The sequence below is a fragment of the Trichomycterus rosablanca genome, chromosome 19, assembly GCF_030014385.1.
Source record: "Trichomycterus rosablanca isolate fTriRos1 chromosome 19, fTriRos1.hap1, whole genome shotgun sequence".
Lineage (NCBI taxonomy): Eukaryota > Metazoa > Chordata > Actinopteri > Siluriformes > Trichomycteridae > Trichomycterus > Trichomycterus rosablanca.
Window position 1 is genome coordinate 22,735,907 of NC_086006.1, and position 22,538 is coordinate 22,758,444.

The 22,538-nt window shown below is 41.4% G+C and overlaps 2 protein-coding genes across 2 annotated transcripts; one reads left to right on the top strand and one right to left on the bottom strand.

Moving 5' to 3' along the window:
• Positions 1-718: 718 nt before the first annotated feature.
• LOC134333143 (tubulin alpha chain-like) lies at positions 719-4,279 on the bottom strand. Its single transcript, XM_063014994.1, has 4 exons — positions 4,152-4,279; positions 2,171-2,393; positions 1,942-2,090; positions 719-1,850 (listed from the first exon to the last, which is right to left on the bottom strand). Exons 1-4 carry the CDS (start codon positions 4,152-4,154, stop codon positions 870-872), a joined length of 1,356 nt encoding a protein of 451 aa, XP_062871064.1. The 5' UTR covers positions 4,155-4,279; the 3' UTR covers positions 719-869.
• A 5,608-nt stretch (positions 4,280-9,887) lies between these two features.
• Positions 9,888-13,813, top strand: tuba1a (tubulin, alpha 1a). Its single transcript, XM_063015038.1, has 4 exons — positions 9,888-9,960; positions 11,737-11,959; positions 12,498-12,646; positions 12,738-13,813. Exons 1-4 carry the CDS (start codon positions 9,958-9,960, stop codon positions 13,716-13,718), a joined length of 1,356 nt encoding a protein of 451 aa, XP_062871108.1. The 5' UTR covers positions 9,888-9,957; the 3' UTR covers positions 13,719-13,813.
• The last annotated feature ends 8,725 nt before the right edge of the window (positions 13,814-22,538 follow it).

Genomic DNA, 22,538 nt, shown 5'->3' on the forward strand with positions numbered 1-22,538 from the left:
GTGCTAAACCAAGTGTTCTAGACCTTGAGGTATCAAATTAGCACTAAACCATGATGCTGTGGTAATTTCTACATACATCGGACAGGAAGACCTGGCACACAATCAAGTCTTCAGTTTATTGCACAAAAGGCATCTCTCAAACTGTTGCTGCAAAGTTTGAGACTTTATAGATTTACACACTTGGGTGCAGCTTAAACACTTGAACAAAATTAGGAGGAATGTCCACATACCTTCACAATAGAGACCAGAATAAAGCAATTGGTGAAAGTAAATTAATGCATGAAGCAATGTTACCCTGGGATTTTTAGCTTCTCCAGCGTTGCACAATATTCAATCATTTGTAGAGCTGAATGCAAACCAGGCATTCTTAACAACATATCATTGCCTGGCCTGATATTTGAGCACAAAATCCTAAAAGCAGATACCAAAATCTCCTATAAAGTAATTTCAGATGAGTAAAGGCTTTTAGAACCCCAGTGGGGACTATTGACTTCCATGGTTTAGGAAAGTGATGTTAAAATGTTTATGGGCCAGTTTTAGAAATCCAGTGTAGCTGTTTTTTTTTTTTTTTATCTACTACGATAACCAAAAGAGGGTGCTCATTATACAACACACAGTACACAGTAAGTGGTTTCTAATTGTCCTTTTCTACATTAATATCATGTAAAATTACATCTAATGAATTCAGTCAAATTAACAAAAAAATAAATAACACACATCAGTCACATTACTTTATTCAGCCATTGTTTAAAAAATGCCTGGAAAACTTCACAAGAACACTGGCAAAACAATATCGAAACACATTCTGGAACCAACTTTACAATAGCAAATTTGTTCAAATACTTAAGGGTTCATCTTTAATTCCCTATCTAATACTCTTCACCCTCTTCCTCTCCCTCACCCTCAACGGAATCAACTCCAACCTCCTCATAATCCTTCTCCAGAGCAGCCATGTCCTCTCTGGCCTCTGAGAACTCACCCTCCTCCATGCCCTCACCAACATACCAATGCACAAAGGCGCGCTTGGCGTACATCAGATCAAACTTGTGATCAAGACGAGCCCAGGCTTCAGCAATGGCTGTGGTGTTGCTCAGCATGCACACAGCCCTCTGCACCTTGGCCAGGTCTCCACCTGGAACCACAGTGGGAGGCTGGTAGTTGATGCCCACCTTGAAACCAGTTGGACACCAGTCCACAAACTGGATGGTGCGCTTGGTCTTGATGGTGGCAATAGCAGCATTTACATCTTTGGGCACCACATCACCACGGTACAACAGGCAGCAGGCCATGTACTTGCCGTGACGTGGATCACATTTCACCATCTGATTAGCCGGCTCAAAGCAGGCGTTAGTGATTTCAGAAACAGAGAGCTGCTCATGGTAAGCTTTCTCTGCAGAGATCACTGGAGCGTAGGTGGCCAGTGGGAAATGGATACGAGGGTAAGGCACCAAGTTGGTCTGAAACTCTGTCAGATCCACATTAAGGGCACCATCAAAACGCAGGGAGGCAGTAATGGAGGAAACAATCTGACTAATCAGCCTATTCAGGTTGGTGTAAGAAGGGCGCTCAATATCAAGGTTTCTACGACAGATGTCATAAATGGCTTCATTATCCACCATGAAAGCACAGTCTGAGTGCTCTAGGGTGGTGTGGGTGGTCAGGATGGCGTTGTAGGGTTCCACCACAGCAGTGGATACTTGAGGAGCTGGATAGATGGAGAACTCCAGCTTGGACTTTTTGCCATAGTCGACAGACAGACGTTCCATTAGCAGGGAGGTAAAACCAGAACCAGTACCACCACCGAAGCTGTGGAAGACCAGGAAACCCTGGAGACCTGTGCACTGGTCAGCCTGTAAAAAGAAGTAAACATATCATATGCTTGCATTATATGGTTGCATATAATTTCTGCATTGCTAAAAAAGACATTTTATAAATACCCACCAGTTTACGTATCCTGTCCAACACCAGATCAATAATTTCCTTGCCGATGGTGTAGTGACCACGTGCATAGTTGTTGGCAGCATCCTCCTTTCCTGTGATCAGCTGCTCAGGGTGGAACAGCTGCCTGTAAGTTCCGGTGCGGACCTCATCTGGAGACAACAACTAAATTATTCATATAAAGAAGCTTCATTACCAGCTCAACTAGCAAGCAGTAAGATCTATATCCTACCTATGACCGTGGGCTCCAGATCCACAAACACAGCTCTGGGGACGTGCTTTCCAGCCCCAGTCTCACTGAAGAAGGTGTTGAAGGAATCGTCTCCACCTCCGATAGTCTTGTCACTGGGCATCTGTCCATTTGGCTGGATACCGTGTTCAAGACAGTAGAGCTCCCAGCAGGCGTTGCCGATCTGGACTCCAGCCTGACCCACGTGGATAGAGATGCACTCACGCTGTGGAGAAACATAAAACATTCAAAATTTGTGCACACCAATCATTGTGCCAGATCAAAATACTCCATAGTTAAGATTGCTTGCTGATGTAGGGATGACTACACAACAGCAGGGCTGCATAGCCAGCATAACAAAACCTGAAGTCAGCAGAATGCCCTCTATTCATGGTGAGTGAAAAAGCAAATACGGTGCCAAGGGATGGCCCCACCCAACACCACCACAGGATGAAAACATCAGACACAGCAATTCTTTCTCTTTTGATCAAAATGGCTGACAAAACACATGAAGCAAAACTACAAATGAGGAATAACAACTTGCACAGAAAATAATGGGCCTTTGCTAGTGAAGTGGTGTCTGTTTTGGCCAACTTATTGTTTTGAAAGAGCTGTTCAACAGTGTGAAGGTTGTTTAACAGGGGTAGCACCAAGAGAAAGCCTTCTTTAAACATATTTGATGACTATACAAGCATCATTATGTTCGAGTAAATGACAGACTCTCCCAAAAAGATTCAAAAATATTTAATAATGTAGCCCTGTCTATAAAGCAGCAGCGGTGGCAGCCAGTCTCAAACAGAACTCCATGTTACATTAGCACTTGACAGATCCCACAGGAATTGGAGATGCCAGACTTAGGACTCAGCAGCTGTTAGGAGTCTCCACCCATTTGTGGCATTCAGCAGACACTTTTATCCAAAAGCCCCCTTCAGTGAATGGACAAATGGTGCATGAGTGTGCATTTTAATGTGTGCAAATTTCCCCTCCCAAATGTAAATATGAATGCACTTCTGATTACTGATTGGTCAGTCAACATGACAGCTATTCAGTCAAGCCAAAAAAGATGGTATGGACACACAAAATAGATCATAATCAGCACTATGAAGCAAACTGGAGACCGCTGAGCTGAGCAGAAGAATCATTAAATGTTCACCTAAATAAGCTACTATTAATCTAGATCTTTAGTAGGCTCTTCAGAATGGTCAGGGTCACTGCGTGCTGACAGACTATAGGTCCATTTCCAATGTTTCTGGGATGGATTCTGGGTCCAGCCACACTGATTTAAATCTAAGGGTGATTTAGAATGATAGTTCACCTACTTTTGAGTGGAAAATAGATTAAACCAGAGACCTGGAGAATACCATCTAAAACTCAAAAGACAGTGAATGAGCACATGATTGAACAGTTGTGTGTTTGTAAGTGAGTCTGCAAACTAACTGCTATGATGTTACTTTACTATACAGTGCAGATCAGATATCTTATTTTTTTAAAGATATATATATACTTATTTCACAAGGACATAATAATCAGCTCCAAATGTTTCAGGGTTTAAAATACAACTTGTAGCAAATGTAAAATTTGCAAATGTAAAAAGATACTAAGCTATGCAATCAGTCTCTTAACCAGCCTGGAACCTAGATTTTAAAATTTGTCATTAAAATGCATATTTGTTTCATTTAATAACACTAAATATGTCATATTATTTTAGATCATTGTACATAAATACATGTTATTAGTTGTATGACTGATTTGTTTATGCAATTAAGCTTAATTACGCTGTTAAGCAAAAATAATCTAGGTGTTTACGTTTAAACTGGTTTAAAAAAAACCGACGTTAGCATAAGACGCAGTTCTCTCGACTCTCTTCCTCCATCTTAGAAAAACCGGGAAAAGCCGCCAAAATCTCTTCAGCCCCAAACATCTAAAATATACACAATATTAAACCGTAACGTCATTCAGAGAAACCTAAAAGCTCAGAACTCACCATTATTCTTCAGAAACTGAGTGAACGGAGGAGAAATTAAGCAGCACAATTACGGGTTTGATAAAGAAACGGTTTGGGCGCGCGATGTGAAACGAGGACGAAGACCGAACTACTTAAGGAGGCGGAGCCGTTATGCCGATGACGTCTATTTCTAACGAAATCACTGCGCGCTAAACGGTCAGTTATTGGGTCTGTAGCGCATGGGCGGAGCTTATTTTGTGTCATTGCTATCCACTCGATGCAAACTACAGTTGTACCACCTTGTAACTCGACGTCTCCGAAACTCAAAATCTTTGAAACTCGACGCCCTTCGTCAAGAAATTTGCACCCTTAAACTCAACTTTAACCTTAAACTCAACGTCTTCAGATAAAAAAAGAGTATTTATTTAATTTCAAGTTAACAATGAACAGCCACTTTGTTTAGCGCTTGGCTTGAGAGGTGCAGTAAGACGTCATCAAAGTGCGAATATGAGACGAATCTGCATTTGTGTGGAATAACCGTCATTTTTTAAAGATTAAACTTTTTCACTGGTTGTCTCAGACTGTTGGCACCTACTGTATGTGTGAGTAAGTGAATAGGCATGTTTGTTGCCCTGTAATAGACCTGACTAGGATGTATTCCTTTCTTTACATGGCAACCCTGATCATGATAAAGCATTCAGAAAAATAAATAAATGAATTCCGCAAGACTGTTATCATTCCGCATCTGTATATCATTTAAATAAAGTCTTCTCACTTGATTGACACAAGTGATATAAAACACATTTACAGCACATTTATACACATGTTAAATGTCATATTTTTATATGTTATTGGTCCAGGTCAGTTAAACAAAATTTCATTAAACTTTCTAATGATTTTGCAAGTGATGTTTTTGATTTCATGTTTATTAATGGGGCAATAGAGTATATGCCCATTAAAAGAATATTCTTGCTTCTTTGTGACCCAAAAAATCTCCAGAAATGTATTTACATTTACCTCTAGTATGAGCTAAGCTCATGTTCATGCAGTCCTCCCATCAATCCTGCCTCCCTCTGCCCTACATTTTACAGTAATTATGTCATTTGTTGTCAAATGAGCAATGAGACACTGCTTTTTGGGATACATAGTAGGGTACTGCTAAAACAGCACGTCCTGGATAATAATAAACTACACAATATTCAGAATTTCCTGATTGTGTACTCTGATTATTCTTCTTTTTAAATAACATTTAGCTTATATATTTGGTTTTATGAAAAGCTGTTTAAGAAAAAAAAACTAAATCCATTAAAAGATTTTAAGGTTTTAAGTGGTTCCATTGTGGCATTTCATCAAAGGACCTTTGTTTTTAACATCGAATTATAGATCACATCGAATTATGGGAACATATAGAATGTATGTACCCTAGGATTGTTTGCATTTAGTTTCTTTAACAGAGCTGTTTAATACAAATGTCACTTTTATGGTAGTTTTTGTAGAATGAAACACTATGATCATGATAAATTTAAAATAAACTGTGGTCAAGCCAAGCATTCCATTGACTGGCCCTAGCAGCTGGCATACATAAAAGAATTTAAACAGTTGGTGAGATGAGAATAGGGAAGAAAAGGCAGGAGGCAGAAGTGGTTGCCCATGGATAGCAAACACCAAACATAAGCTGTTGAACTCATTTGGTCTTCTGCCATCTTTTGTGTGCACTTAAAGTGACATTGTAGCTCATAGTGAGCTTTTTAAAATGCTTTATTAAAAAAACAAAATACATTTCAAAAACGCTGAATTTGAGGGTTGCTTACACCATAAATACTCCCAGCCACTTGTGGCCTTATAATTCTAGCTGTTAACATTGCAACAAAACCACGAGTAAAGCAAGAAGCAGACACTGAAGATGAAGAACTAAGAGAAGAGAGCTTTATTCGAAACAAAGCTTTCTGGTGTAGGCAGTTTGGCTGTTCAGCAGCTTTCAATAGCAGGCAGCTACTAGCCAGTCAAAATTGCCCCTAGTGGGTCGAAGAGTATTTCCAGTGTGAGCGACCCTAGAATGCAGCATTTTTGAAATGCTGCATTGCTGGTAATGTATTTGTGTTCTCCCTTAATGCTGTTGTGTTCTAAGCTTTTGTTTGCTTTGTTAGACACTAATACTAACAGATTGCACAATTTATTTTCTTTAAACTGTCTCAGTCATATTATTTCATAGACTGAGGCCATGCTACGAGTTACAAACCACAGTAGTGTTTTAATGTATTAGCAATTATCATTTGTCTGAACTATTTCCTTCACTTCCGCTAATTGGCTTCACTTCGTGAATATTTTGCTCTCCAGAGACAGAAATTAGACATGCCAAGCAATGAGGAAAGTTGGAAAGAGTGCAATTTGTCGTAGTAATGGGCTGAAATTACATCATGTGTTGGCAGTAAATTGATGTTTCAATAGAAGACAAAAAAAACATCATAATGTTGGAGGCCGTCATGTACAATAAAAATGTTAATCTTTATAAAAGCTGTTTGAAGCACTGCAATTTACAGTCATTTATAATATGCATATGCTATATGGGTATCATAGATAACTCATAGTTATCTGTTGTTAGCAACAAGTCTACTACCACAAAAGTCAGACACGTCAACACTAATACATGAAAGAAAGAGAATTGCAATAAAGTGCAGAAATTCATAAAATATACATAACAGACAAACAAAAGCCCTTAAATGGTGTTGCAGAAGCTGAACAGTGTTTACAAGCTAGTAACCATGGCAGACTGTGTGATGCATTTCCTTAGTCAACGTTCATTTCAAGCCTGATTGATCACCTAACTCTCACAATACACTAGAATTATTAAACATCTGGTTAATGTAGGTTAGACTTAGCAAATACACCAACACAACACTGAAGCAGGTTTTATTACATTCTTTATTTTATGTTCTTTTTATATTTTTTTATAGTCATCTAGGAGAGCTCATTTGGCTGAAGCTTTTATTGCATGGAACAAGTTGTCATAGTGTTGTACTGTAGTTGCCCTCACAGTGCAACATTCTTGGGCTCTTTTTGATACTTTGGGCTGCTCTACATAAATTCTAAAATAGAATTAATAGTGGTCAGTCTGAAAAGGTAATGTGGCTCAAAATAATTACCAGGTACTCCATGTTTCCTCACACCCTCCAAAGGTTTACCTGTAGGCATAAGTGAGCAAGTTGACTGTGTGATACCTTGTGATGGACTAATTTCCTGTCCCCAGTATATTTTGCCATGCTCTCATTGTTTTTGGTTAGGCATTAGAGTTTAGCAGGTACTGGACTAGTAGTCTTGCCGGTTCAAACCCCAACACTGCCAAGTTGGGCCCCTGGACAAGGCCCTTTAATTTCAGTTCCTTAAATTGTATTCAGCCATAGTTGTAGGTTGCTTTGGATAAAAGTCTTCAGTAAATGTAATGTAATGTAAAAGAAATGTTAAGAACAGCTGTAAAATGTTTGTGTTTGAGTAGCTAAGAGATTAATTACAGCCTATGGACAGAACGCTGGAGGAGGAGCACTGTCCACATGTCCCCGTCTGAATTTTACCCCAGGGTTTGACCTTAAGCCTTAAACAATGTGGTTGCAAAGAATGGGGCCTCATGCTGTTTTGTGTTTTATCTCCAGGACACCGCCAGGTCACTAAGCAACCTCCCTATTCATTTCCTAGCAACAGCAGATGCCAGGAAGAAGACACTGGGGGTTGTGTGTTTTACGCTTAGGCCTAAATATCAGCTCCTTTACCCTGAGTTTGGTAACTTCATTTACCCACCATATCTTGGAGAATTTCAAGAGTGCAAAAATACACAAATCTGTTGTTTTTAGGATCTTCTACAAATCCTTCACATGGTCTAAGACTAGCCAAATTAAAGCTCAGATGTAAAAAAATTTAAAACCGTCTGATTAACAGTTTATGTTTACAGATGTAATCTAAAAATGATCGACTTATCATTAGAGTTAGAAATTATCACTTGTGTTAAGGCCCTTTTTTTATGAATGATTATTGTTTTTGACACATTTTATAGGGCTGTTTTGACTAACCGAAACTACCCAGGGTAACAAATGCATTTATTTATTAGGATTTTAACGTCATGTTTTACACACTTTGGTTACATTCATGACAGAAATGGCAGTTACTCATTACACAAGATTCATTATTTCATAAGTTTAATGTCAAACACAGTCATGGACAATTTTGTACCTCCAGTTCACCTGAACTGCATGTCTTTAAACTGTGGGAAGAAACCCACGCAGACACGGGGGGAAACATGAAAACTCCACAGAGAAAGGACCCGGACTACCCCACCTAGGTAACAGATGGAAAATGGGAGACTCAGCTTGTAATGCAATAGGTTCATAGATGCATCATTCTCTGGGTTTTCTCTGGGTATTAAAGTGTTTTAAAGATAATAAAGCACATATGGCTTGCTGATGGTGAACTGGTGTCCTGTCCAGAATGTACTGTGGTCTTGCTCCCAGTGTTTATTGTTCATTTAAAAAAGGAAAAGAAACTATTCTGTACAAAAAACACCGACACATTTATAAAGGTGACACTGTTCACAGTCATTACATGACCATGGGTGTGTTCGAAAAGCTAGTGTGCTGTCTACATAGGCAGCATTTTACGTCATCCTGTGCACGCTCCCGAGAAGGAGGCTGTTCGAAATCCTAGATGCCTTAAAATCCACACTTCTGAGGCATCTTATTATTTCAATGTTATTTTGGCTCAAGAACGAGTGAGCATCGAACGCTGCCTTAGTGATCAAGACAATCCCAGCATTCATGGCTGACGGGGCGGAGAAACGAATGGAGTTATTTTCAAACGTAAATAAAATATTACTGATTTTTAACTTGTATAAACTTGTACCGAGTGTTTTTATTTGCAAGTTTGGGCTTGTCAGGAAATTTAACCGTTATCGGTACATGAAGGAAGATGTTATATTGACGTTAGCGTGCTACCTCAGTTTATTGGTTTTAATGGCGAGATGCTAAATGCTAAACGTGAAATGCTAAACCCGATGGAATCGCTGTCTAAGTAGTGCGTTCGAATAACCTGCCTTTTAAGTCACTAACTTATTAAAATCCTCTCTACTAAGTCAGCTGCCTATGTAGACAGTAAGACAGCAAGGCAGCTCCATAGGTTTTCGAACACACCCCATGACTGTGGCTTGCTTTGTGCAGTCAAGCTAGCCCTGTTTATAGTGGCTTAGAGACATCACTTGCTCTAGTCTATAAAGAAATGAAAATGTAATGCCAGAATGTTAGATGGTAAATTACATGTTCCAATAATTCAGACACAAATATTATGACTATTAAACTGTCTAAATTTTTAATATAATCTAATATTTTTAGCTCTATACAGTTAGGTGGGATGGTTCTTTAACACTCCACATTACTGATTCTAGTATTACTGTCCCCAAATCAAACTTATAACCATTGGTTAAACAATAGTCAATCAGAGAAAAGTTAAATAAACGTCGGTGTTGTTGTGTATAAACAGACTACACAATGAAACAATGCACTGCAGTAAAACGGCTGTGTCAGTGTTTGAGATGGTAACTGGGTGAGGCTCTGCGTGGGACATTTTCTCAGCAGTTCTATTTATCAGCCAATAGTAAGCAGACTTTGCCCAGTAACCGGGCACATTTACTCCAGCTCCACTAATAGAAATGCAGGAGACCACGTAACCAGGGCGACGTGTTTATAAATTGGGATGTTCGCGCAGTGAATAGCTCATTCTTCTTACAACGACCCCTTGGTTGTCGAATTGTAAGACCTCTGCGCAGAATCTCTTCGTATCTTCACATTTAAGAGCATTAGGAACAATGGTGAGACTGATTTTTAGTTATTACTTATATTTTGTTTGCCCTGTATGATAAATGAGGTTTCAGGAACATTTTCCTGACAGAGGGAAAATACATTTGTCAAAAATTGAAAACAATATTTATTAGCATCACTTATTAACTCTTGAAACAGAGAAGAACAGAGCTCAGAGTTACACATATACAGTATATTTAGAAGCCTAACTTAAAATATATGTATATTTGTAATTACTGATATTATACAAAAGCTTTATAAAAAAACAACATTTTTATATAAATACTTTATTGCTGGTATGGGGACAGCATGATTGCTCGTTTATGAGGCCATGGGTTCGACTATCACCTCTGGTCATTGTGAGAAGTTCTGCACATTCAAAAATGTTTCATCTGGGTACTCCAATTTTTCACAAAAATATGTTAAATTAATAAATTGCTAAATTACTCCTGGTGTGGGTAGATAAAATGTGTTCCTATATTACTCCTGGTTTCCTTTAATTGCTAAAGGGTTTGTGCAGTATACACACCTTTCTAGTGTCAGTGGTGTTACAGACATTTAGTGTTACATTTACATTTTCAGCATTTAGCAGACGCTTTTATCCAAAGCGACTTACACAGAGAGCGGAACACAATGAGCAATTGAGGGTTAAGGGCCTTGCTCAGGGACCCAACAGTGGCAACTTGGTGGTGGCGGGGCTTGAACCGGCAACCTTCTGTTTACTAGTCCAGTACCTTAACCACTGAGCTACCACTGGCTCACTGTTACACCAGTGACTGTGACCCCAGTGATATTTAATCAAAATAATAGATTACCTTGAAATGCGTACACGTGAAAAAACGGGACAGTTTATTTGAAGGTACTAACAAGGAAACCTTTTTAAAGTTATGTCAAAACTAATAGACTACGTAAGTTTAAGATTACTGACATTACACTAAACCTGCTTTGCAAAATGCTATATAAAGTTATAGTCAAATATTTTCCAAGGGTTATAAATTCATTGTTGACAATAATAAGACATGGTTGCTAGAGAAGTGATGCAGAAAGTGCATCACCAACAAAGGAAATGTATTTCTGTGTGTGGTATAAAGAATGCACGTGTAACCAGTTCCACACTACATTTAATATCCTTGAGGAAAATGATAGCATGACAGCAGCCTCCCAAGTACATACCAGTTTTACCCATCCTGTCAGCTTGGTCTTACTTCTTAAGTGCCATCATGCCGGTGGGCTATAGCGGAAATTAGTTTAATTCCCAATGTTCACGGAAACGTTATCTTTAAAGCAGATATCAGGTTTCAGTAGGCTCTGTGGTGATCATACACTATTCATGCTGGTACGCCCACTGCAGCCGTTAATGGATCCCAATGCTCGAGGGGAAAATGGAGGTCACCAGTGAGTGATGATGAGATCATTTCCTTTACCTAATAGGCTGCTGCAAAAGAGAACATTAGCAAAGATAATAGGGTTTTAGTTATGGCTTACATTTGTATAATTGGTACACCCGCAGGGTTATAAAATCATATCAGATCAATTGGAAAAGCAAAGGGAGGCGCCTTTTCTAGGATTCATTGTTCCCAGTGTTTTTGGCATGACACCAGAATCAACCAGAAAGGGAAATCAAAATCTATGTCAATATATTTCAAGACATTTCTAGTAAACATACTTATTAAGCATTTTATGTATGTTTTACAAAACACTTAGCCTCCAAACACCCCCCTTCAAAAAAAACCCTTTTATTAAAATGGTTTCATGTTTCATACTCAAAACTTTCTGTTTCTCTACAGCGTGAGTGCATCTCTATCCACGTGGGTCAGGCTGGAGTCCAGATCGGCAATGCCTGCTGGGAGCTTTACTGTCTCGAACACGGCATTCAGCCTGACGGACAGATGCCCAGTGACAAAACCATTGGAGGTGGAGACGATTCCTTTAACACCTTCTTCAGTGAGACTGGAGCTGGAAAGCACGTCCCCAGAGCTGTGTTTGTGGATCTGGAGCCCACGGTCATAGGTAGGATTTACATTCAAGACTAGAAACCTAGTGAAAAAAAGAAATGCAAAAAAAAGCAAACATGAATGCTAACGTGAGTCCAACGTAGTATGAGCTTGAGTCCTGTAGTACATACCTCACCGTGCATTCCTTGGTTACTGTGAAGGTTATAAACAAATAATTAAGGGGTAATACTCTTTCACGAATCAGTTCCAAAGCCACGTTTGCTTGACAGTTTACTTGTGAGAGAAAATGAATAGACAAAGTGCCATAAATGTATGTATGAACTGTCAAATTTGCTCTGAGAGAGAAATATAAAATGGCTTTGACATGAACATATTCATGTTGAGTAGGTCTCTAGCCTTATTCACCAAAAATGTGAATGTGTGGTGCCCTGTGATGGACTGGCATGTTGCATTTTGTGTTTCTAGAACACACTCTGAACTCACCATGACACTGACCAGGATCAAGTGTTAAATTAAAATTAATGGATGTAATGAAGGTTTATGGTTTGTGCTGGTCTGCTATGTTATCTAATTAAAATGATCTTTGTCTCCAGATGAGGTCCGCACCGGAACTTACAGGCAGCTGTTCCACCCTGAGCAGCTGATCACAGGAAAGGAGGATGCTGCCAACAACTATGCACGTGGTCACTACACCATCGGCAAGGAAATTATTGATCTGGTGTTGGACAGGATACGTAAACTGGTGGGTATTTAAAAAACGTCTTTTTTAGCAATGCAGAAATTATGTGCTATCATATAAGGCAAGCATATGATATGTTTACTTCTTTTTATAGGCTGACCAGTGCACAGGTCTCCAGGGTTTCCTGGTCTTCCACAGCTTCGGTGGTGGTACTGGTTCTGGTTTTACCTCCCTGCTGATGGAACGTCTGTCTGTCGACTATGGCAAAAAGTCCAAGCTGGAGTTCTCCATCTATCCAGCGCCCCAGGTGTCCACAGCTGTGGTGGAACCCTACAACGCCATCCTGACCACCCACACCACCCTAGAGCACTCAGACTGTGCTTTCATGGTGGACAATGAAGCCATTTATGATATTTGCCGCAGAAATCTTGATATTGAGCGTCCTACATACACCAACTTAAATAGGCTGATTGGTCAGATTGTTTCCTCCATTACTGCCTCCCTGCGTTTTGATGGTGCCCTTAATGTGGATCTGACAGAGTTCCAGACCAACTTGGTGCCTTACCCTCGTATCCATTTCCCATTGGCCACCTACGCTCCAGTGATCTCTGCAGAGAAAGCTTACCATGAGCAGCTCTCTGTTTCTGAAATCACTAACGCCTGCTTTGAGCCGGCTAATCAGATGGTGAAATGTGATCCACGTCACGGCAAGTACATGGCCTGCTGCCTGTTGTACCGTGGTGATGTGGTGCCCAAAGATGTAAATGCTGCTATTGCCACCATCAAGACCAAGCGCACCATCCAGTTTGTGGACTGGTGTCCAACTGGTTTCAAGGTGGGCATCAACTACCAGCCTCCCACTGTGGTTCCAGGTGGAGACCTGGCCAAGGTGCAGAGGGCTGTGTGCATGCTGAGCAACACCACAGCCATTGCTGAAGCCTGGGCTCGTCTTGATCACAAGTTTGATCTGATGTACGCCAAGCGCGCCTTTGTGCATTGGTATGTTGGTGAGGGCATGGAGGAGGGTGAGTTCTCAGAGGCCAGAGAGGACATGGCTGCTCTGGAGAAGGATTATGAGGAGGTGGGAGTCGACTCTGTTGAGGGTGAGGGAGAGGAAGAGGGTGAAGAGTACTAAAATATTTGAAGGAAGCCAGTGTCCATTACAAGAAACAAAACAATACTGTAAAACAGAATTGGTTGAACATCTGAAATAAAGCTCCCTATCAGTCACTTTGCCTTGTCTTGTATTTATTATTTGTAAAATATGACATAAATAAAATGTCATAGGTTCAGGAAATTCATGTAAGCAAATAATGATTATACAGTAGTTAATGGTTAGGAAGTCACACTAAAGAGGACCAATTTGGCTTAATATGACAAAAGTCTCATTATGGACATTTGTGAAAAAAAAAACCTTATGTTTACATATGAGTGTTAAATAAACTCATGATTAAGCCAAGCACATCTTATTTGTTTGGGACTGGACTTTCTTAGATATTTAGGTTTTCATATTTTACACATAATACTTAGTTGTTTTGGTAGCACATGCATTTTAATCTTTTAGCACTGTTGTAACCATGTAGTAGCAGGTTTTATGCCGTGATGTCCAACTTTTTTGTTACAATACTAGTCAAAGGTTATTCATAAGGGCTGCACACATGGATTAACCTATATGAATAACAGGTATATAAAAATCACAAACATTTGAAATATCTGTAAATTTAAATTATTAAAAAATAAATTGCTGCTGGTAGCCAACCAAAGGAGTCCCCAGAATAGTTAAACAAGTATTGTGGGGTTTTTAAACCAAATCATTTAACAGTTATTACTGCTAGAATTTTTTCTTCATGATTTAGTTTATGCTTAGTAATTTTTATGCAACAGTTCATGGGGTACATGCCAATTTATTAACATATGAAAGATTAAAGAAAACTGAAATGAGGCAACTGAAACACCCTGATGCCCAGTTATTAATTCCTTTATTCACCTTACCCTGGTCAAGATTGAGGTGGTCCAGTACTGCCTTAAAACTCTGGGCCACGGCATAAATACAGCCTGGACAAGGTACCAGTACATCACAGGGCATTTTATGAAAATGAGAAAAACTGGAATACTCTGCAAAGTTAGTGATTGTAAGTGATGTTTGAACCTTGGACCCTGAGCAGCTTGGCTGTGTGCAAGACTAATAACAAATACTGTGCCACTTTACCACACCTCTTGGAATAAATGTAATTCAATAAAAAAAGCTTTACACTTTTAGGGTAATTTCATAATTTTGAATCTTTTTTCTGCATGTTGAAAACAAGTCTCAATATTTCTGGCACAAACTGCATGTATAGCAGATTTCTTCTAAAATACTTTTGCTGTTGAATTTATTCAGTTCTATAGAATACTACATAGAATTATACTATATACTGTATAGAGTATACTATACTATATTTAGGGACAGTGGTAGCCTAATGGGTAGGACTTTGAGCTATCAACTGAAAGGTTGAGAGTTCGAATCACAGATTTGCCATACAGCCACTGTTGGGCCCTTGAGCAAGGCCCTTAACCCTCTCTGTTCCAGGGGTGCCATACAATGGTTGACCCTGTGCTCTGACCCCAGCTTTTAAACAAGCTGGGATATGCAAAGAAAGAATTTCGTTGTACTGTACACCTGTATATGTATATATGACAAATTAAAGCATTCTATATTCTATTTTATATAGAATTATAACTATATAGTTATATAGAATTACTGACTTTAACACTTTATCTATCTATCTATCTATCTATCTATCTATCTATCTATCTATCTATCTATCCATCCATCCATCCATCCATCCATCCATCCATCCATCCATCCATCCATCCATCCATCCATCCATCCATCCATCCATCTATCTATCTATCTATCTATCTATCATCCATCCATCCATTCATCCATCCATCTATCTAATCTCTATCTATCTATCTATCTATCTATCTATCTATCTATCTATCTATCTATCTATCTATCTATCTATCTATCTATCTATCTATCTATCTATCTATCTATCTATCTATCAGACTCAGACTCAGACTCAGACTCAGACTCAGACTCAGCTTTATTGTCATTCAACCACGTACATGATAGAACGAAATACAGTTTCCCAGGTCTCGGTGTGTGTGACATGAAGGAAATAAAATAGAATAAAATATAGAATAATATAGAATAAACTATGATAAGTAATAAAAATTTAGAACAAACTGAGAAACTAAAAAGAGTACAAGTACAAAGTATTTACAAGTATTGCACAACAACTGCAGCAGCTTATGTTTACTAAAGTGCATGATTTCAAAGGTGTAGCAGCAAAAACTAGCAGCAACAATCCCAAGATTGTCAAAGTGACAGTGTGCCAGTTGTGTCCAGTATGGTAGATTGTGTTGATAAGATGTTCAGTATATGGGGAGTAGAAGAGTTCAACAGTCTGACTGCATCTGGGTAGAAGCTGTTTTTCAGTCTAGATGTTTTTACCTGGATGCAGTGCAGCCTCCTTCCGGAGGGAAGGGGGGTGAAAAGTCCATGTGCAGGGTGGGTGGGGTCACGGAGGATGCAGGTGGCTCTTTCCCTACATCTGGTTGTGTAAATGTCACTGATGGGTGGTAGGCTGCATCCGATTGTCCTCTGTGCAGACTTAACCACTCTCTGCAGCGCCTCCTTCTCTGCCACAGTGCAGCCAGAATACCACACAGTGAGGCAGGTGGTCAGGGTGCTCTCCACCACACAGCTGTAGAAGGACCTGAGGATGTCTGTGTGAAGACCTGCCCTCCTCAGCTTCCTCAGGAAATACAAGCGTTGGTTGGCTTTCTTTGTGACAGCTGTGGTGTTGGTGCGCCAGGTGAGTGTGTCGGTCAGGTGTACCCCGAGGTACCTGACAGAGGGTACCATCTCCACAGCTGCACCATCGATGTAGAGGGAAGGGGGGGGCGTGCCAGAAATCCACAACCAGAAATCCACAACCATCTCCTTGGTCTTCTGGACGTTGAGGATGAGGTTGTTTTCCCTACACCACCATGTCAGGTCCTCTACCTCCCGCCTGTATGCCGACTCGTCTCCGTGAGTGATGAGTCCGGCCACCACTGTGTCGTCTGCGAACTTAACCACGAGGTTGTTCTTAGATTGAGCTTTTCAGTCGTGGGTCATCAGAGTGAACAACAGTGGGCTAAGCACACATCCCTGGGGGGAGCACATCCCCCAGGATAATAGTGGAGGATGTGTTGTTGTTGATCCTGACACTTTGTGGCCTGCAGGTCAGGAAATCCAGGACCCAGTTGCACAGGGATGAAGAAGTTCCCAGTGATTTCAGCTTGGACACCAGTTTCTGCGGGATGATGGTATTAAATGCAGAACTGAAATCCAGAAACAGCAGTCTCATGTAGGAGTCCTTATTCTCCAGGTGGGTGAGGGCCTGATGAGTTATAGCAGCGATGGCATCAGCTGTGGACCGGTTACGTCTGTATGCGTACTGGTGTAAATCCCCCGCTACATCAATAGTCTGTTTCAGATGCCTCGACTTGAATCCAAGATGGCGGCGCGTTAACACGCAGCGGCCGCTCTGGGGTCGAAAAACTGTGTTTTTTTGTTGTTTTCAGGAAAAGTTTGTAAGTTTGTTTAGGACAGTTTTGTTTATAAACATATGGAAACCACTTTTGACTTAGTTTACAACCGCCAGACACTGCTACAATTGAGAAAACAGTCAGAAACCAACCTGCAAGATGATCTGCAGCGAACTCTGCATGAACTCTGCCTACTTCGCGAACCAGGCCTGCAGTCCTCGGTGTTACCTGAAGCAGGTGACCGGGGGAGGGGGCGCCGCAAGCGGTGCTCGAGGAAGCAGAAGCGTGGAAAGCGAGCCGGGGTCCGTGCTAGGCTAAAAGCTAACCCAAGCCGGCCGGCTCTACCATCGTTATTCCTCGCAAATGCATGCTCTCTGGAGAATAAACTGGACTGTATCAGACTTCAGCAAATTACCCAATGTGAGTACAGGGACTGTTGTGTTTAAATTTTCACTGAAACATGGCTTAGCGACAACATTCCAGACAGTGCCATTCAGCTAGACGGGCTAGCATCATATCGCGCCGATAGAAATGCAGCTCAGTCCGGTAAAACACGAGGAGGAGGCGTTTGTGTTTACATTAACACCGAATGGTGCAAGGACTCTGTGCTTGTTGTGGCGTACTGTTCTCCGATGGTGGAATTTGCTATTGTTAGATGCAGACCTTTTTATTTACCACGGGAATTCACCAGCGTGCTTATTGTCGCGGTGTATCTTCCGCCCAGCGCGAACGCGAAGGAAGCATTGAGCGAACTTTACAGAGCCATCAGCGAACTGCAGACCATTCATCCAGACGGACTGTTTATTATCGCTGGGGATTTTAATCATGCAAATCTCAAGTCTGTTCTCCCTAAATTCCATCAGCATGTGGACTTTGCTACGAGAGGAGCGAACACGCTGGATAATGTTTACACGAACATTGCCGGTGCGTACCGGGAGGAGCCCCGCCCCCACCTCGGATACTCAGACCACATCTCTGTAATGCTAATTCCAGCATACAGAGCACTCGTCAGGCGCTCCAGATCTGTACAGAAACAGGTGAAAACCTGGCCAGAAGGATCCATCTCTGCTCTTCAGGACTGTTTTGAGTGCACTGACTGGGACATGTTTAGGGAGGCTGCAACATACGGCGATCTAGAGGAGTACACGACTTCAGTGACCTGCTACATCAGCAAATGCATTGAGGACGTCACTACCACTAGAACCATCACTTCCAGACCCAACCAGAAGCCGTGGATGACTACAGAGGTGCGTGCACTGCTGAGGGCCCGAGACTCCGCTTTTAAAGCAGGTGACCAGCCAGCTCTGAGAACAGCGAGAGCCAGACTGTCCCGGGCAATCCGAGAAGAAAAGCGCGCACATGGCCAAAACATCCACAGCCACTTCCAGAACAGCGGTGACACACGGCGCTTGTGGCAGGGCATCCAGGCCATCACCAACTACAGGACGACTCCACCTGTCTGTGACAGTGATGCCTCCCTTCCAGATGCGCTGAATGACTTCTACGCTCGGTTCGAGGCGCAGAACAACATGTTGGCGAGGAAGATGATCCCACCTTGTGACGACCAGGTGCTTCGTCTCACCACAGCGGACGTGAGGAGAACTCTGCACAGAGTCAACCCCCGGAAAGCTTCTGGACCAGACAACATTCCTGGCCGAGTGCTCAAAGGATGTGCAGACCAGCTGGCAGATGTATTCACTGACATCTTCAACATCTCCCTGAGCAGCGCCATCGTTCCAACGTGCCTCAAGATGACCACCATCGTACCTGTGCCAAAGAAGTCATCTGTGTCATGCTTCAACGACTATCGTCCCGTAGCACTCACGCCTATCATCATGAAGTGCTTCGAGAAACTAGTCATGAGGCATATTAAGACACTACTGCCTCCCACCATGGACCCACTGCAGTTTGCGTACCGTCCTAACCGCTCAACGGACGACGCCATATCCACTACACTTCACCTGGCTTCTACACACCTGGACAGAAAGAACACACGTCAGGATGCTGTTCATAGACTTTAGCTCAGCATTCAACACCATCATTCCTCAGCATCTAATTGGAAAGCTGAGCATGCTGGGCCTGAACACCTCTCTCTGCAACTGGATCCTGGATTTCTTGACTGAAAGACCTCAGTCCGTCCGGATCGGTAAGAACACCTCCAGCACCACCACACTGAGCACCGGCGCTCCCCAAGGCTGTGTGCTCAGTCCACTGCTGTTTACTCTGCTTACGCACGACTGTACAGCAATGCACAGCTCGAATTCCATCGTTAAGTTTGCAGACGACACAACTGTGGTGGGACTCATCAGCAACAACGATGAGTCAGCGTACAGAGAGGAGATACAACATCTAACGGACTGGTGCCAAGTCAACAACCTGTCTCTGAACGTGGATAAAACCAAAGAGATGGTCATTGACTTTAGAAAGACACTAAGGGACCACTCCCCACTGCACATTGACGGCTCATCTGTTGAGATCGTCAAGAGCACCAAATTTCTCGGTGTTCATCTGGAGGAGAATCTCACCTGGACCCTCAACACCAGTTCTATCACCAAGAAAGCCCAGCAGCGTCTCTACTTTTTGAGAAGACTGAGGAAAGCTCATCTGCCACCCCCCATTCTCACCACGTTCTACAGAGGAACAATCGAGAGCATCCTGAGCGGCTGCATCACTGTCTGGTTCGGAAATTGTACTGCGTCGGACCGCAGGACTCTCCAGCGAGTAGTGAGGACAGCTGAAAAGATCATCGGGGTCGCTCTTCCATCTCTCACAGACATTTTTAACACCCGCTGCATCCGCAAAGCTCTCAGCATTGTGGACGATCCAACCCATCCATCACATGGACTTTTTACTCTGCTCCCGTCTGGGAGACGATACCGCAGCATCCGGACTAACACAACCAGACTGTGTAACAGTTTTATCCCTCAGGCAATCAGACTCCTCAACTCAGTACTGTAACAATTTCCTCCGGAAATTTTCTGCTGACACACACTAACCTGTATTGACTATGTTACTTGCATTTTTTGCACACCTCCTGGAACTGAACAAGTAATTTCTGCACCTTACTTGTATTTTTGCACCTTATTTACTTTTTAGGCACCTTATCGGCATTGCCAATTTTACGCTGCTAATGTACATGTCACTACCTCATGAACCATTGTACCATCTATTCACCATCATGTACTAACACTTGTCTTTAGTCCTGTCTTCTAATTACTTGTTTATATTAGGGATAATTAGGAATATCTTTTGTAGTTATTTATTATAGGATTTTTGTATTTATTGTTGTATTTTACACTGTTTTGTATTGTCTTGCACTTTTTGTACCGTGTTACACCGTGATCCTAGAGGAACGCTGTTTCGTTTCAATATGTACTTGTATGTAGCTGAAATGACAATAAAACCTCTCTGACTCTGACTCTCTCTGACTCTGACCAACCTCTCGAAGCACTTCATGATGACAGGAGTAAGTGCAACAGGGCGGTAATCATTAAGGCACGATGCTGAAGAGGACTTAGGTACTGGGATGATTGTGGATGTCTTGAGGCATGATGGAACTCTAGCCTGGGACAGTGAGATATTAAATATGTCCGTCAGGACCTCAGACAGCTGGTAGGCACAGTCTCTCAGAACTCTACCTGGGATCCCATCAGGGCCAGGGGCCTTCCGGGGGTTGACTTTCTGCAATGTTCTTCTCACCTCTGCTGTTGTTATGCTAATGGATAGGGGCTCGTCCGGGGAGGGGGTGATCCGGGAGGGGGAGGTGGTGTTGGAGACTTCAAAGCGAGCGTAAAAGGTGTTTAAGGTGTCGGGGAGATCTGGGTCCTCAGGGCATTGTGCATCATTCTTCTTGTAGTCTGTGATACATCTAATGCCCTTCCACATGCTCTGTGGGTCATTCGAGTTGAAGTGGTCCTGGATCTTGAGAGCATATGTGGACTTTGCCCTCTTTATGCCCACCGTCAAGTTTCTTCTGGCTGCTCTAAGTGCTGCTGCATCACTATCCCTGAATGCAGCATCACAGGTCCTCAGCAGGGAGCGAACCTCTGCATTCAGCCAAGGTTTCTGGTTCTGCTGGATGGTTATCCATCCATCCATCCATCCATCCATCCATCCATCCATCCATCCATCCATCCATCCATCCATCCATCCATCCATCTATCTATCTATCTATCTATCTATCTATCTATCTATCTATCTATCTATCTATCTATCTATCTATCTATCTATCTATCTATCTATTTATCATCCATCCATCCATCCATCCAACTATCTATCTATCTATCTATCTATCTATCTATCTATCTATCTATCTATCTATCTATCTATCTATCTATCTATCTATCTATCTATCTATCTATCTATCTATCTATCTATCATCCATCCATCCATCCATCCATCTATCTAATCTCTATCTATCTATCTATCTATCTATCTATCTATCTATCTATCTATCTATCTATCTATCTATCTATCTATCTATCTATCTATCTATCTATCTATCTATCTATCTATCTATCTATCTATCTATCATCCATCCATCCATCCATCCATTCATCCATCCATCTGTCTAATCTCTATCTATCTATCTATCTATCTATCTATCTATCTATCTATCTATCTATCTATCTATCTATCTATCTATCTATCTATCTATCTATCTATCTATCTATCTATCTATCTATCTATCTATCTATCTATCTATCTATCTATCTATCTATCTATCTATCTATCTATCTATCTATCATCCATCCATCCATCCATCCATCTATCTAATCTCTATGTATCTATCTATCTATCTATCTATCTATCTATCTATCTATCTATCTATCTGTCTGTCTGTCTGTCTGTCTGTCTGTCTGTCTGTCTGTCCGTCCGTCCGTCCGTCCGTCCGTCCGTCCGTCCGTCCGTCCGTCCGTCCGTCCGTCCGTCCGTCCGTCCGTCCGTCCGTCCGTCCGTCCATCATCCATCCATCCATCCATCCATCCATCCATCCATCCATCCATCCATCCATCCATCCATCCATCTATCTATCTATCTATCTATCTATCTATCTATCTATCTATCTATCTATCTATCTATCTATCTATCTATCATCCATCCATCCATTCATCCATCCATCTGTCTAATCTCTATCTATCTATCTATCTATCTATCTATCTATCTATCTATCTATCTATCTATCTATCTATCTATCTATCTATCTATCTATCTATCTATCTATCTATCTATCTATCTATCTATCTATCTATCATCCATCCATCCATCCATTCATCCATCCATCTGTCTAATCTCTATCTATCTATCTATCTATCTATCTATCTATCTATCTATCTATCTATCTATCTATCTATCTATCTATCTATCTATCTAT

Excerpts from the sequence above, each read along its gene's own strand:
- LOC134333143 (XM_063014994.1), bottom strand. Across the intron at positions 2,091-2,170 it reads TCTGGAGCCCACGGTCATAG|ATGAGGTCCGCACCGGAACT; the intron begins GTAGGATATAGA and ends TGTTGTCTCCAG. Across the intron at positions 1,851-1,941 it reads TGGACAGGATACGTAAACTG|GCTGACCAGTGCACAGGTCT; the intron begins GTGGGTATTTAT and ends TTCTTTTTACAG.
- tuba1a (XM_063015038.1), top strand. Across the intron at positions 11,960-12,497 it reads TCTGGAGCCCACGGTCATAG|ATGAGGTCCGCACCGGAACT; the intron begins GTAGGATTTACA and ends CTTTGTCTCCAG. Across the intron at positions 12,647-12,737 it reads TGGACAGGATACGTAAACTG|GCTGACCAGTGCACAGGTCT; the intron begins GTGGGTATTTAA and ends TTCTTTTTATAG.